This window comes from Mustela putorius, unplaced genomic scaffold (genome assembly GCF_011764305.1).
Source record: "Mustela putorius furo isolate JIRA1106 unplaced genomic scaffold, ASM1176430v1.1 tig00003962_pilon_pilon_pilon, whole genome shotgun sequence".
NCBI lineage: Eukaryota > Metazoa > Chordata > Mammalia > Carnivora > Mustelidae > Mustela > Mustela putorius.
The window spans coordinates 14,257,771-14,273,803 of NW_025422106.1; the positions used below are offsets into that span (position 1 = coordinate 14,257,771).

The 16,033-nt window shown below is 37.0% G+C and overlaps 1 protein-coding gene across 1 annotated transcript in view; it reads left to right on the top strand.

Moving 5' to 3' along the window:
• Nucleotides 1-16,033, top strand: part of APPBP2 (amyloid beta precursor protein binding protein 2) — a 59,775-nt gene that overhangs the window by 33,123 nt on the left and 10,619 nt on the right. The window contains exons 5-9 of the mRNA XM_004747238.3: nt 7,115-7,283; nt 11,857-11,946; nt 13,301-13,368; nt 13,451-13,556; nt 14,476-14,600. Coding sequence (XP_004747295.1) covers nt 7,115-7,283; nt 11,857-11,946; nt 13,301-13,368; nt 13,451-13,556; nt 14,476-14,600 — 558 coding nt within the window. The remainder of the gene's footprint in view (nt 1-7,114; nt 7,284-11,856; nt 11,947-13,300; nt 13,369-13,450; nt 13,557-14,475; nt 14,601-16,033) is intronic.

Sequence of the window (16,033 nt, forward strand, 5' to 3'; positions counted from 1 at the left end):
TGAGCCACTCAGGCGCCCCTTATTTTTTACTCTTGATGCATTTTTAGAATTATGTATAAGAAGATTAGTATTTTACTTATAAATAACTGTTTTCTTTAAAAATATATTTTTTAACAGATTACTTAAAGGAAAGGCAAGGTAGTTAAGAGGTAATGCTTTCTTCTTACTGTCTTTATTTTTTCTATGCACGTAACAGAAAATTATGAAGAGAATAAATACTATCTATAATCCTGTTGTCCAGAAATAACCACAATTATTGTATTGGTGTATTTTTCAATTTTAAGTGTGGAAAGGTACTTCCTGAACTGTTGGGAGAAAGACTTGAATCTAGATTTTAAAAGAACCTGAGCCCCTACACAATTGGGAGTTCCTAAAATCAAAGAATACATAGAAATTGGAAGCTATAAGATAGAAATATCTCCATTATTGAGAGAAAATGCTATACCTCACCAATTTTTAGGGTAAAATAAATTTTTCAAATATATCAGGTACAGTATACTTAATGTACTTGAGCTGAGGAAAATACTTATGGAATTTCTCTAAACAAATAAAAGCTCAGTAGAGTAGGAATGGCTATCATGGTCATACCTTATCAGTGCTAGGGTTGGATATTATAATTTATATAATGGAAAAGAGTGATAGACATTTTAAATTAGGGTAGTGGTAGTGGGGGTAAGAATGATAGGAAAACTGTCCAAACAAGATAAAAACAGAAGAGAGGAAATATTTAAATATAATAAATGAAAAAAAAAAGAAAAATGAACAGTAATATGATAAGCTTAAAACCAAATTTGACTATCATCACAGTATATGTAAATGAGCTCAATTCCTTTGTGTAAATGTGGTATCTACAAAGAGTGTTAAAAAGTGAAATCCAGCTATATATTATTAAAATAGTATAAACAGGGGTGCCTGGGTGGCTCAGTGGGTTAAAGCCTCTGCCTTCAGCTTGGGTCATGGTCCCAGGGTCCTGGGATCGAGCCCCACATTGGGCTCCCTGCTCAGCAGGGAGCCTGCTTCCTCCTCTCTCTCTGCCTGCCTCTCTGCCTACTTGTGATTTCTCTCAGTCAAATAAATAAATAAGATCTTTAAAAAAAAAAAAAGCATTAACTGTATTAACAATAAAGCAAAATTCAGGATAAAAACCATTAGTTGATACAAAAGGGATATTGCTAATAAAAATATTGCCACTAAAAAGATTATAAATGCCATGTGTAGCAAATAAGATAGCAGCCACCTATATAAGCGGCATACCCTAAAAATACCCAGAATTTGAATATTACTTATTTATTTATTTATTTATTTATTTGACAAACAGAGATCACAAGCAGGCAGAGAGCGAAGCAGAGAAAAGAGATGAATGCCTAAACAAAGTCAGGCTCCTGCCAACAAAGCATGAGGTGGAAAAATGGCTGTTAGTTACGGAGCTAGCAGTGTCTGTAGCATCTCACAGTGCTTTGCTCCCACACATAAAATTAAAACCACACTAGACTGACCCACCCCCCAAAAAAGATGCAAATGGCTAAAATCAGAAATACAAATCAAGGTTTCACTACCAGCCTTCCAGAAATGGAAACATAAGAGAATCCTATGAACAGCTGTATGCAAACAGAATAGATATTGTAGCTGAAATGAACAAATCCCTAGAAATGCATAAAATTACCTAAATTGGCCCAAAAAAATCTCAACAAAACTATAGCAAGTAGAGATTGAATCAGTAATCAAAAACCTTCCAACGTGGGTCACCTGGGTGGCTGAGTTGATTAAGCATCCAACTCTTGTTTTAGCTCAAGGTCTTGATTTCCAATTCGAGCCCCACATTGGGCTCCACAATGTGCATGGAACCTAAATAAAACCAAAAAACCTTCCAAAAAGAAAACTCCAGGACCAGAATTTCTCATCAAATGAGTGCTACCGAAATATTTAAAGAAATAACACCAGACCTTCTCAGCGTTTTCCAAAAAATTAAGGAGGAAGGAATACTTCCTAACTCATGCTGTGAGGCCAGCATTACCCTGATACCAAAGTCAGAAAAAAGACATCACAAGAGAAGAAAATTACAGGATAATATCCTCTGTGAATACAGATGTAAAAATTCTCATCAGATTGCGGGGGTGAAGGGGTAGGGAGAGGGAGGTGGGGTTATGGACATTGGGGAAGGTATGTGCTATGGTGAGTGCAGTGAAGTGTGTAAACCTGGTGATTCACAGACCTGTACCCCTGGGGCTAATAATACATTATATGTTAAATTAAAAAAATTTTTTTAATTAAAATTCTCAATAGAATACTAGCACATCAAACTAATGGCATATAAAAGGATTGTATACTATGAATAATTGGGATTTATTCCAGGAATGCAACGATGATTGACATAAGAAAGTCAGTGGGGGCACTGGGTGGCTCAGTTGGTTAAGCAACTGCCTTCGGCTCAGGTCATGATCCCAGGGTCCTGGAATGGAGTCCCGCATTAGACTCCCTGCTCCACAGGAAGCCTGTTCTGCCTCTCCCACTTCCCCTGCTTATGTTTCCTCTCTTACTGTGTCTCTCGCTGTATCTCTCTGTCAGATCATTAATTAGAATCTTTAAAAAAAAAAAAAAAAAAAAGAAGGGAGGGAGGGATGCCTGGGTGGCTCAGTTGGTTAAGCATCTGCCTTTGGCTCAGGTCTTTTAGTCCCTCATTGGGCTCCTTGCTCAGTGGGGAGCCTTTTTCTGCCTCTGCCTGCCTCTCTCCCAGCTTGTGTGCACACGCTCACTAGCTCTCTTTAATAAAAATTTTAAAAAGAAGGAAAGAAACAGAATCTTCTCAATAGACAAAAAAGACGTTTGACAAAATCTGACACCTTTTCATAATTGAACATTCAAAAAACCGGGAGCAGAAGAGTTCCTCAACATGATAGTATTTATGAAGAACCCACAGCTGACATCGTACTCAATGGTGAAACACTGAAAAGCTTTGTCCCTAAGATCACGAACAAGATCTAGGATGCCTGCTTTCACTATTACTATTAAACATTGCCCTGAAAGTTCTAACTAAAGGAATTAGACAAGAAAAAGAAAAAATGGCATCCATATTGGAAAGAAAGAAGTGAAACCATTTCTGTTCACAGATGAGTTGGATTTCATCAAAATAAAAAACTATGCATATCAAAGGATGTTATCAAGAAAGTAGAATTGGAGAATTGGAGAAAATATTTGCAGATCATATATCAGATAAGGGTGTAGTATCCAGAATATATCAAGAACTACCGCTCAACAACAACAACCTGATTAAAAAATGGGTAAAGGCCTCAAGAACACATTTGTCCAGGGACGCCTGGGTGGCTCAGTTGGTTAAGCAGCTGCCTTCGGCTCAGGTCATGATCCCAGCGTCCTGGGATCGAGTCCCACATCGGGCTCCTTGCTCCGCAGGGAGCCTGCTTCTCCCTCTGACTCTGCCTTCCACTCTGTCTGCCTGTGCTTGCTCTCACTCTCTCTCTCTCTTACAAATAAATAAATAAAATCTTTAAAAAAAAAAAAAAAAAAAGAACACATTTGTCCAAAAAAGAAGATAAAATAGCCAAAAGATGTTCAGCATAATTTTTCATTAGGGAAATGAAAATCAAACATGAGATACCACTTTACACATACCCAGCATGGCTATAATTAAAAATAAAAGTTAAGTGTTAATTAAGAATGTGAAGAAATTGGGATCCTTGCTAATGGGAGTGTAAATGGTGCAGGTGGGGTAAAGGGTATATGGGAATTGATTGCTTGTTATAGAGTTTCTTTTTGGAGTGATGAAAAGTTTTGGAAATAGATGGTGGTGATGGTCACACAATATGGTGACTGTAATGACACTGAAGTGTATGCTTAAAATAGTATGGCAGATTTTTTGTTGCGTATTTTACTACAATAGAAAAGAATTTTAGTCTGTCATTTATTTCCAAAATTGTTAAATAGTTCTTGGAGACATACTCTTGTAAGGAGGAGAGAGATTATTTTTTTTTCACATTTACTTTTAATGTATTTATTTTTATTGTGTCTTATGAGGTTTGGCCTAGTCATATTGCTTAGTCTCAGAGTGAATATATTCATAAATTAATGACTTCTAAACTTATAGGGGTGCTGGGCTGCCTCAGTCAGTAGAGCATGCAACTCTTGATCTCAGGGTTTTAAGTTTGAGCCCCACATTGGGTGTAAAGATTACTTAAAAATAAAATCTTAAAAAACAAAAACTTGTATATTTGCCACTCAAACAGTGAATTATTTAACCAATTAAATGTAATTGTTTTTGACAATAGCTCTTGATCAGGTAGATGTGATTGTATTTTTTTATAAAGCTAATACTGCAGGAAGGAGGGTATATGAGAAATCTCTGTACCTTCTGCTCAGTTTTACTGTGAACCTAAAATTTCCCTTTTTAAAAAAATGTTTTATTTATTTATCTATTTATTTATTTATTTGAGAGAGAAAGCTCAAGCAGGGTTATGGCAGTAGAGGGACAAGCAGACTCTCTGTTGAATGGTGAGTCCCATGCAGGCGTTGATCCCAGGACCCTGACTGAGATCATGACCTGAGCCAAAGTTAGACACTTAACTGACTGAGCCTCCCAGGCATCCCTAAAACTGCTCTTAAAAATAAAATCGTTTTTAAAAATAATAAAATACTATGCTTACTTTGGAGAACCACAGTTGGAGAACCTTGAGAACCTGCCTTTTTGTTAGGCTGAGTATTGGGCAAAATTAGATCTTCAGTTGACCAAAAGTTTCTTGGATCCTTTATCCTGCTTTGTGTCAGCCCAGATGGATGTACAGACCCTGAAGAGAGACTCCATATGTTTAATTTGCCCTTTTGTTTCAAGAGACAACCAGCAGGGACTGGAGAAGATAACAAGCTGTGCTTTTCTGGCTTAGCATATTTAGTTTGCTGCCCCATCATATGCCAATTATTAAATAATTTCTAGAAATTTATTTTTAGGAGGAATATCTACAGTGAATGTTGTTGGAAATGCAGTTCTTAGTCTTGTAGAAATAAGAGGCTAATACCGTTCTGTGAGGTTAATACCGTTCTTTTCATTCTGTGAATTTATAACCTATGCTTGAGTTTAACCTTTTCCTATTGAACTGTTTGGATAACTGTCAACTCTATCTCTAGTACCTATCCTTTTTTCTCAAGGTCTGTCTTTCTTCTGGATTGTTGCAATACCTCTGTCCTGATTGCCTTACTTCCACTCTTGGCTTTATTGTAATCCATTTTCTTTTTCTTTCTTTTTTTTTCCCCTCCCTTTTAAAAAAAAAAGATATTTATTTATTTAAGAGAGGGGGAGCATGAGAATGAGCATGAGCAGTAAGTAGTAAGAGCAGGGGAAGGGGCAGAGGGAGAAGCACTCTCCCTGCAGATCAGGAAACCTGATGTGGGAATTCATCCCAGGACCCTGGGATCATGACCTGAGCTGAAGGCAACTGCTTAACCAGCTGAGCCACCCAGGTGCCCCTGTAATCCATTTTCCACAGCATAGCCAGAGCAATCCTTCAAGAGTTGCACTGTCCAGTATGATAACCATCCACCATGTATGACAAGTTAAACATTAAAAATCAGTCCCTAGTCACACTAGGCACATTTGAGATATTCAGTAGCCACCTGTGGCTAGTGGCTACTAGATTGAGCAGAGCAGATCCACAGCATTTCAGGAAATTCTATTAGCATTGTTCTAGAGGATAAATCAAATCATATCTCACCATTACAACCAAAATTTCTTACCCTGGCTGGCAAGGCCCTATAAAATCTTTCTGATTTCTGCTTTTTTGCCTCTTTTTTATAATCCTTTATTCATAATATCTTATACAGGTTGGACTTTTGTCTGTTCTTTGATTATGCCAGATTTTTTTTTCCCTTTCTCAGGGCTTTGCACTGGTTATTCCTTATGTTTGAAGGAATTTTTTTAAAAGATTTATTTACTTATTTTAGAGAGTGGGGGGGAGGGCAGATGGACTCCCCTCTGAGCTTGGAGGCAGACATGGGGCTTGATCTCTGGACCTTGAGGTCATGACCTGAGCTGAAATCAAGAGTCTGATACTCAACTGACTGAGCCACCTAGGCACCCCAGTTATTCCTTCTGTTTGAAGCATGCTTCCTTCCAGACCTTTACATGATTGCTTCATCATTTAGGTATCAACTCAAATATTAACTTAAGAGAATTCTTCCCTGTCTACCCTGAGAAGTACCTTTAAGAAGTTCCTGCAGGAGCTCACACACTCTCTCTCAAATCTTTTTTTTTTTTTTTTTAAAGAAGTTCCTGATCATTGGGTCACCTGGGTGGCTTAGTTCATTGGGCACCCTCTTCCCGCTCAGGACTGAGCATTTTCAGAAAATTGTATTGGCAGTGATACGTGCACATAATGTTGTAGCCAGCTTTATAATATATACACAAATACATGTCTGGTCTTCACTGTTCTGTTTTCCATAGTCTGTACAGATGTATAGTCTGTTGGTATCACAGTCTGACCTACTCTTCTTAAATATCATATCATTAGATAGTCTAACATGGTTTTACAGTTACTCTGTGTGAAGAACTCTGTATTTTTCCACATAGAAGATAAAGGTTTTTAAAAGAAATAGCTGACAATACAACTGTTTTCAGTGAACTTACCTTACTGGAAAGATAACAAAAATGAGCATTTATGAAGCAACATGAGATGAGGTTACTGATCATGTGTTCCACAAATATACTAGAAAAAAGAACAGAAAGTAATGGTAGGTAATAGTATTTCATGTTGATTTTGTTTTTTTCATTGTTTTCTAAATTTTTTATAATGAGAGTGTATTACTTTTGGATTTGGAACAGAGAGAGTTAAGTATTAGATATAGCACATACTGAGTGCACAAAGTACACGAAATATTTAAAGAAGAAAAAGAAGCAGAGTTGGGTGAGAATTAATCATGGGTAGTTTTTTGGAAAGAGCATATACTCTTATGTGTTTTAGTCAATCTTGGTTTGGCCCAGATTGTTACTTTCCAGTGCTGCCTCACTTTTTGCATCTAGTTTCCTTAACTCATTTGGGTACTAAGTGGTGACCTGTAAGAGGACCACGCTGGAAATATCAAAAATAGAGGAATGTTATTTCTGCCTTTGCAGGTTGCTTCATGTGCGAAATGGAAACTGCAAATATCACTTGGGTGAAGAAACATTTAAGTTAGCTCAGACATATATGGATAAACTCTCAAAACATGGCCAGCAAGCAAACAAAGCTGCACTGTATGGAGAACTGTGTGCACTACTCTTTGCAAAGAGTCACTATGATGAGGTGAGTGTTTTGAAGTGCATTTCTTTGTGACCAGCAAGTAGCTGTAAACAGAGGGTAAAATCAAAACAAACAGATAAACCAAAAAAAAAAAACCAAAAAAACCCAAAAAACCAAAAAACAGAGGAACCTGAGCTGGGGGTGATGAACACAATAGGTAAAAGGTATTTAAGAGGTAACATCCAGTTACAAAATAAATAAATCATAGGGATAAAAAGTACAACATAGGGAATATAGTCAATAATATTGTAATAATGTTATATGGTGACAGATGGTAACTATACTTACTGTGGTGAGCATAGCATAATGTATAAAATTGTCCAGTCATAGTGTTATATAACAGAAACTACTATAACATTGTGTGTCAACTGTACCTCAACTTTAGAAAAAGGAAAAATCATATAATCTTGTATTAGTCTTAATAGATTTTATTCTCACATATCAGGTTTACTTAAAGCACTACACATTTGTAATGGAATATTTGAAATGAGGCAGAAAGAGTATACTATGAGATCTATTTTAAACATACACATGTATGGTTTATGGCCTACTTTTGTTTTTAATTTGACCAAATCTCTATCTAAATTATTTTGATGGGCATGCTCTGTCAAATCAACCCTTAATAGATCCTTTTTTTTTTTTTTTTGGATGTGTATCTCTGGGTGAACTCTTAGAACTTTATTCTAATGGGAAGCTAGATTTTACTTTATACTTTTTTGCATTGTTTTGCTCCTTCCTCTGCCTTACAAGAAAGATAGTTTCACTCCTGTCTTTATGCTATTAATTTCATGCTTCAGTGCTAATGAATACATAGTTGAGAAGTAACCTATGTCTTTTAAACTCCTTTACTTGGCTGTTTTCTGTATGGAAAAATAATTATTTTATGTTGCCACATAGCAGTCATTTAGCTTTCATATTTTACAATTATGCCTGTCTTGATTTTTGCTCCATTAATATTCCATATTTAAAGGAAAATTATAATTAGAGGTAAAGCTAGAAAATTCTAGAATGATTATAAAGTGAGGTTGTGCAGCCCTGATGCTAGGATTATCCTTAATATCCATATAAGAAGGCATCAGATCTGCATGTAAAAATCTAAAACCCTTATCAACAAGCCTACAATTTCTTAGAGGGGTGTTAGGTATGTTCTAGTGGGTTTTTTTGATTATAAATTCCTATATCTGCTGAATTGGTTCTATTTTGCTGCTTCTTCTGTGCAATAATTGTTCTGTAGCTTATCCAAATATAAAACTCAGCCTTTTTCTTTTATTTTCAAACACCAAGAACAAAAAACCCCATTCACAGAAGGCCTTTGTGTGGATAGCTGACTTTATTGGAAATGAGAGTACGATATACAACAGTTTGAGTATTAGAAATGTCGACCTTAAAAGTTATTCAGGTGCCTCACCATCTTTTTTTTGAATCATTTAAAAAATTATTTTTATTAACATATAATGTATTTGCCCTAGGGGTATAGGTCTGTAAATCATCAGGCTTACACATTTCACAGCACTCACCATAGCACATACCCTCCCCAATGTCCATAACCCAGCCACCCTATCCCTACCCCCCCACCGCCACCAACCATCAGTTTATTTTGTGAGATTAAGAGTCTCTTAATGGTTTGTCTCCCTCCCGATCCCATCTTGTTTCCCACCATTTTTATATATCTATGTATAGGAACTCACTTTTTTTTTTTTTTTTTTTTAAGAAGCTCTATGGCCAGGGACGCCTGGGTGGCTCAGTTGGTTAAGCAGCTGCCTTCAGCTCAGGTCATGATCCCAGCGTCCTGGGATCGAGTCCCACATCGGGCTCCTTGCTCCGCAGGGAGCCTGCTTCTCCCTCTGACTCTGCCTGCCATTCTGTCTACCTGTGCTCGCTCTCGCTTGCTCTCTGACAAATAAATAAATAAAATCCTTAAAAAAATAAAAAACAAAGAAGCTCTATGGCCAGTGTGGGGCTTGAACTCATGACCCCAAGATCAGTAGTCACATTCTCTACTGACTGAGCCAGCCACACACCCCAAATAGTTTATTTTAAATATAGGTAAGTTTTCGGGCCACGTGGGTCACTCAGTCAGTTAAGTGTGTGCCTTCGGATTCAGGTCATGATCTCAGGATCCTAGGACTGAGTCCCGCATCAGGCTTCTTGCTCAGTGGGGAGCCTGCTTCTCCCTCTGCCTGACGCCCCCTCTGCTTGTGCTCGCTCTCTGTCTCTGACAAATAAATAAAATCTTTAAAAATATATAGAGACAAGTTTGTCATTGATAGCTACAGAAAAGTACACAAATATTGAGGATACAGTTTGATGAATTATCACTGTATTTTGATACTATTGGCTAGGCTTTGCTGACAAACTAGCAGTGACGTGGAGAGATAAGTTTATTTCTTGTTCTGCATCTTGTCTTGGGATGCCTATGGTTCTGCTTAATGTTCTGCTCACATTTGATTATCAAAATCCTGTATGATGGAGCACCCTCTGTCTAAAACATTAGCAGCCTTAGAGCAGAGGCAAAAGCATCTTGAGGAAGTACTACTTGCTCTTGAAGCTTTTTCCCAATAGAAATTGCTCATTTCACTTTCATATTTTAATTAAGTTTTTAATTGACCAGAGGAAATCACATGGCCTCTATGATCTTTAATGTGGAAGGGGAAGTATATCCTTCCCCAAGGAAGTAAATATTTTAAAGAACTATTACAGTAGGGGCTCAGTGGGTTAAAGCCTCTGCCTTCAGCTCAGGTCATCATCCCAAGGTCCTGGGATCAAGCCCCGCATCAGGCTCTCTGCTCAGCAGGGAGCCTGCTTCCCCCTCTCTCTCTGCCTGCCTCTCTGCCTACTTGTGATCTCTCTCTGTCAAATAAATAAATAAAATCTTAAAAAAAAAAGAAGTATTACAGGGGCGCCTGGGTGGCTCAGTGGGTTAAAGCCTCTGCCTTCAGCTCAGGTCGTGATCCCAGGGTCCTGAGATCAAGCCCCGCATCGGGTTCTCTGTTCAGCAGGGAGCCTGCTTACCTTCCTCTCTCTCTGCCTGCCTCTCTGCCTACTTGTGATCTCTATCAAATAAATAAATAAATATCTTTTAAAAAAAAAAAGGTATTACAGTGTACAGTTTTGAAGATTTTAACTTACTACTCTGAAACAAAATCTGCTTATTTAACATTTTTTTTAAAGATTTTATTTATTTGAGAGAGCGAGAATGAGAGGGAGAGAGCACAAGAGGAGGGAGGGTCAGAGGGAGAAGCAGGCTCCCCACTGAGCAGGGAGCCTGATGCTGAATGATGCAGGACTCCAGGATCATGACCTGAGCCAAAGGCAGTTGCTTAACCAACTGAGCCACCCAGATGCCCCAGTGCTTATTTAACGTCTTAAAACAACAGGTTTTGGGGCCTAAATCATATACATTTCATTTCTACATCAAAATTACTTTGGAATCTTTTAGGTGGAATGAAGAGAAGGAAGCTTGCAGAGGGTAACAAATGTTTATTTTTTTACTGTTTTCCAATTTTTCCTCTCCCTCCCCCATTCCTTATGATTCTTTTTTTTTTTTTTTTAAGATTTTTATTTATTTGACAGAGAGAGAGGAAACACAAGCACAGGGAGTGAGAGGAGGAGGAGCAGGCTTCCCACAGAGCAGGGAGCCCACTATGGGGCTCAATCCCAGGACCCCTGGGTTCATGACCTGCGCCGAACGCAGATACTTAACAACTAAGCCACTGAGGCACCCCCTTTTGTGTTATTTTATTAAGATTTATTTATTTGACAGAGCGAGAGAGCACAAGTAGGGAGAACGGAAGAGGGAGAAGGAGAAGCAGGCTGAGCAGGGAGCCTGACGCGAGGGACTCAATCCCAGGACCCTGGGATCGTGAGCTGAGCTAAAGGCAGACACTTAACCAACTGAGCCTCCCAGGGACCCCTATAATGTTTTGTTTCTTTGAAACAGTTCTTACTATCCAATGTAATTTGCTTTGCCCCCCCCCCCCCCCCCCCCCCCCCCCCCTAGGAGAGGAGAGGAAGGACATATTTTATCGCTGCCCAGTAGATACCTAGTGCTAGCACATTGCCTGGTACTTAACCTCTCTGTACCTCAGTTTTCCATAATAGTATGCATCTGATAGGACTGGTGTATCAGTTAAATGTGTTCATGCATATAAAGTACTTAGAACAATAACTCTCACAAACTAAGCACTCAACTAAACAGGCAGTTAAGATACAAAATAATAAGATGACAGTAGGGGAAGAAAGTACAGTAAGCCTAATACAGGGCTGAAACCTGGAAAATAAGTTATGTGGGTTTAGTTCAGGAAAGAGGAGTGTTTGTAAGGCAGAGGGACCAGTATATGCAAAGGCTTGTGGGCAAGAGAGAACATGCCCCTGACTTCCTATGTGTCACTTACTCAAGGAAAAGTGTAACAAACTTGAAACTTTCAAGAAAACTTACTCTCAGAAAATTGTAAGTGGAAATACTTTGTATGTATTCTTATTCAAGTACTTGAAAGTTGGGTAGAAAGATACACAGTCATTTCATTATTGTCAATTTGACTGATCAGTTTTTGCTCTTGTGTAAATATTTTTTTAGGCTTACAAATGGTGCATTGAGGCAATGAAAGAAATCACAGTGGGCTTACCAGTCAAAGTTGTGGTGGATGTTTTAAGACAAGCTTCTAAGGTGAATATAATGTTAAAATTTATTAACAAATTAAAGGATTTATCCAGCTTTAAATCTGTTTTAATTAACCTGTTATTTAACAAGTTAGATATTGCATACTTCCTGAGTTTCTGTGCTTAGTTTTAGAAACCAGATTTAGAAATATGCATATAGAATTGAGCTAATTTTCCTATACCTAGAAAACCCATGAAAAAAATCATTTTGATAATTCAGCTCACTGAACTATAGATTGAGGCAGTATTTTGGTGCTACTCTAGCTTGGGTTTGCTTTTGTTTTTCTTAACCTTTCCAGCAGCGTGAATTCTTCATGCCACAATTGTATGGACTTCCATCATTTTTCTCCTAAAGAGTGGCCTAGTATTAAGTCTGGGAGTGATAGTGTGCAGCCTTACAGTGTCACAGCTCCCTTTACTTGAGCTGCTGAGTGGCACTTACTTGATTTTCTCTTTAGTTTTTTCTTACTCTATAGATAAGTGCATTCACTCTTTGAAGCCATTTATTTTTAAATTGCAGGTTTGGTGTACTAAGGTTTTAAAAAAGCATTGATGTGCTTTTCAGATGTATTCTTTCTACCTAGAGTTTTTTTTATTTTGAATATTTCATTTTGATTGGTTTTAATTATGGAAATTTCACTTAGAAGAAAGATTCTAAAATTCAGATTTAGAAGAGTCTAAGATTTCTGTGAAACTTACTAGGTAAATTATTTTAGAGAAGTATATAGTATAAGTATTCAGATTATTATCAGAGCCAGAAGAGAGATATTAATATATTTTAATTCATTTAAAACATTAAAAATGCAGTTAATGTAAAGACAGTTTAATTATGTGCAAGATTTATATTTCTATATGCAGATAATATTTAGGGTTTGAAAACTGGCCATTTTCATGAATCAGAATATTTTAAGATGAGAAAAACTTGAAATTCTGTGCATTTTAAAACTGAAAGATGAAAATTACAAGATATTTAAGCCACTCTAGAGCTAGGATATAAATAAGTAGCTTAGAAAATTCTGTGTTGAGCCCTTCCCCCACTTATTTACTATATAATCTGGAAGGATGGGAGTACACCATCTTTGTAAAGTAACTTTGTTATAACAGGTTTGTATTGGGCATGAATGTCAAAATCTTAAACTATTATTTCCCAGGATATGTACAGGTCTGTTTATAATAGAATTTTCGAGTACTTGGAAGGGAAGAAATTACAAATAGAACCCTTCTATTTATGTTGGAGGATGCTTTATTTTATTTATTTATTTATTTTGGGGGGACCATCGTAGTCTGACTGTCTAATCTACTATTTTAGTACACTAATTAACTGTTTGAGAGTTATTTAATCATTTTCACTTTATCCTTAGGCTTGTGTTGTAAAACGTGAATTTAAGAAAGCAGAACAGTTAATTAAACATGCAGTGTATTTGGCACGGTAGGTGATTGTTACTAAAAATACCATTTCAGATTGTCTCTCTCTACTTTATATATCCTAATAGTTTTATGTCTTCTTATAGGGATCATTTTGGATCCAAACACCCAAAATATTCTGATACACTGCTAGATTATGGGTTCTACTTACTCAATGTAGATAATATCTGTCAATCTGTTGCAATTTATCAGGTATGTTAACAGTTAATGCTTTTTTTCTTTCAACCTGAATTGACTTGCTGACATGATTTTGTTTGTGGCGTATAACCCACTCTCTAAAAGTAACTCTTTCTGAGTCCCTCCTCATATATGGAACATCGTTCTTTTACTAAATAATATGTAGAAGCATTAGAGGTAAATGTTTTAGGAATTATGGAGAACCATCGAGGAAAACAATTTTTGGCTTGTGGGGTCATATACAAGAGTACTTTTCCATTTTTCATTTGCCCAAATGAAGATTTGTCTTCATTGTTGATTTAGCCTGAGTCATTATAGCTGTCTTTGTAATAGTAAGGAGGGTTGATAACAATTACTTTAGGCCTTGTATTAGTCATTCTTAGGTAAATGTGTTACACCATCACTCCGGACAAAGTATCCTTGATTTTATGTTTCACTTATGAAGAGGGACATAGAGAGAAAAATACTGCTGTAATTCCCAGACATATGAATAATTTTTATTGTGAAACCATTATCTTTTTTTTTTTTTTTTTTTTTAAAGATTTTATTTTATTTATTTGACAGAGATCACAAGTAGGCAGAGAGGCAGGCAGAGAGAGAGAGGAGGAAGCAGACTCTCTGCTGAGCAGAGAGCCCGATGCGGGACTCGATCCCAGGACCCTGAGATCATGACCTGAGCCGAAGGCAGCGGCTTAACCCACTGAGCCACCCAGGCGCCCGAAACCATTATCTTTTAAGTTAGATTCAGTCTTCAGAAAATCAGGCCTTTTGGTGACTTTTATGTTCTCTTATGATTTAAGTACAGCAGGATTTTTGCTTCAGAACTGATGGTATTGATATGTAGAACATATATTTAAGTTATTAGGATGCTTAATATTACTGGGCAGTGCTTTCTAAGGATTTATAGTAATAATTATTTTCATTATACTTTCAGGCAGCCCTTGACATTCGGCAGTCAGTGTTTGGTGGCAAAAATATCCATGTAGCAACAGCCCATGAAGACTTGGCTTATTCTTCTTATGTTCATCAGTATAGCTCTGGGAAATTTGACAATGCACTGTAAGTTCCATGTTCCTTTTCAGTGAGCGATTAAATGCTGTTGCTGTTGTTTTTTTCCTAATGCAATAATATTTAATATATTTATGGATTAAATTTATCTTCTGGAGCTTTAACAAAATGCCTGAAATGTTCTTGAGCTCATTTAAGTCATACCAATTTATAAGCCATTTATTTAGAAGTTACATGGTTTAATATTGAGAGTTATGTATCTTCATAAGGAATATGGCTTATCTTCTGAATACTTCAGTAATTTTTCTTTGAGTAATACAGTAGTCTCTGGCTAAATGACAGACATAACCTAAAAACATTTTGCTCAAAACATGCAGAAATACTGAATAAAATATAGCCGCTGTCTTCAGAAATGCATAACTGAGCTTGCAGGAGATAAATAAAATCCCCAAGGGCCACTTATGGACTAAAATCCAGTAGGGTAGCCTGAACTATGGTATAACCACCTTGGGATGATGGGAAAGCTTAGAAGTTTCTGTAAACTTTGGTTGGACAATAATCCCGAGTTTATGAGTTAAGGCATTTAGTCCATAGGAAACTGAGTTAGAACTGAAATCCTCAACCTGAAGCCAAGATCAAGCCTGCACCATCAGGGTAAGGGGAGACTAGGAGGGAAAAAAATGTTCCCACTGACAAGAAAGGACAAAGAAACTAATAATCTCAGGTTGGGCTCTCAGTTAAACAAAAACAGAATCTCACAGTGGAATTTATAACTGCATCATATATTCAGGAACCCCCAAACTGAGGAAAACATTAAAAAGCAGTTTGGGACTGCTAGTTCTCCTGAGATACCTTTTGGGAGAAAGTGTAAAACTCTTGGAACTTCTCAGTCCAAACCAAACAGAATTTCCATAGATCTAGCTCTACCTAAGATGAACTCACCATGAAACATTTCCTCTATGAGTGAGAATCAGCAGATATAACAAATAGGATTAGAACCCAAAGAATACTGGCTAACAGAACTTCTTGATACTATAAATTATCTTTAAATGATTAAATATATAAAATGGGTTAGTAAACTATGGCCTGCAGGGAAAATAAAATTTTATTGGAACATGGCAATACTCATTCACTCATGTATTGTCTGTGGCTGCTTTCCTGCTACATTAGGAAAGTTGAGTAGTGGAACAGAATGTGTGGCGTACACAACCTAAAATACTTGCTATCTTGCCCTTTACAGAAAGAAATTACTTACCTGATATAAGAGAAGAAATCAGTAATATTTTGGAGGGGAAAATAAAAGGGGTAAAAGAGCAGATTTAAAAATAAAACAACTGATACCTGCTACAATCTGGATGAATCTTGAAAACATTCTGCTAATTAAAAGAAGCTAGTCACAAAGGACCACATATTGTATGATTCCATTTATATGATATGTCCAGAATAGGCAAATCTATGAGACAGAAAATAAGTTTGTGGTTGCC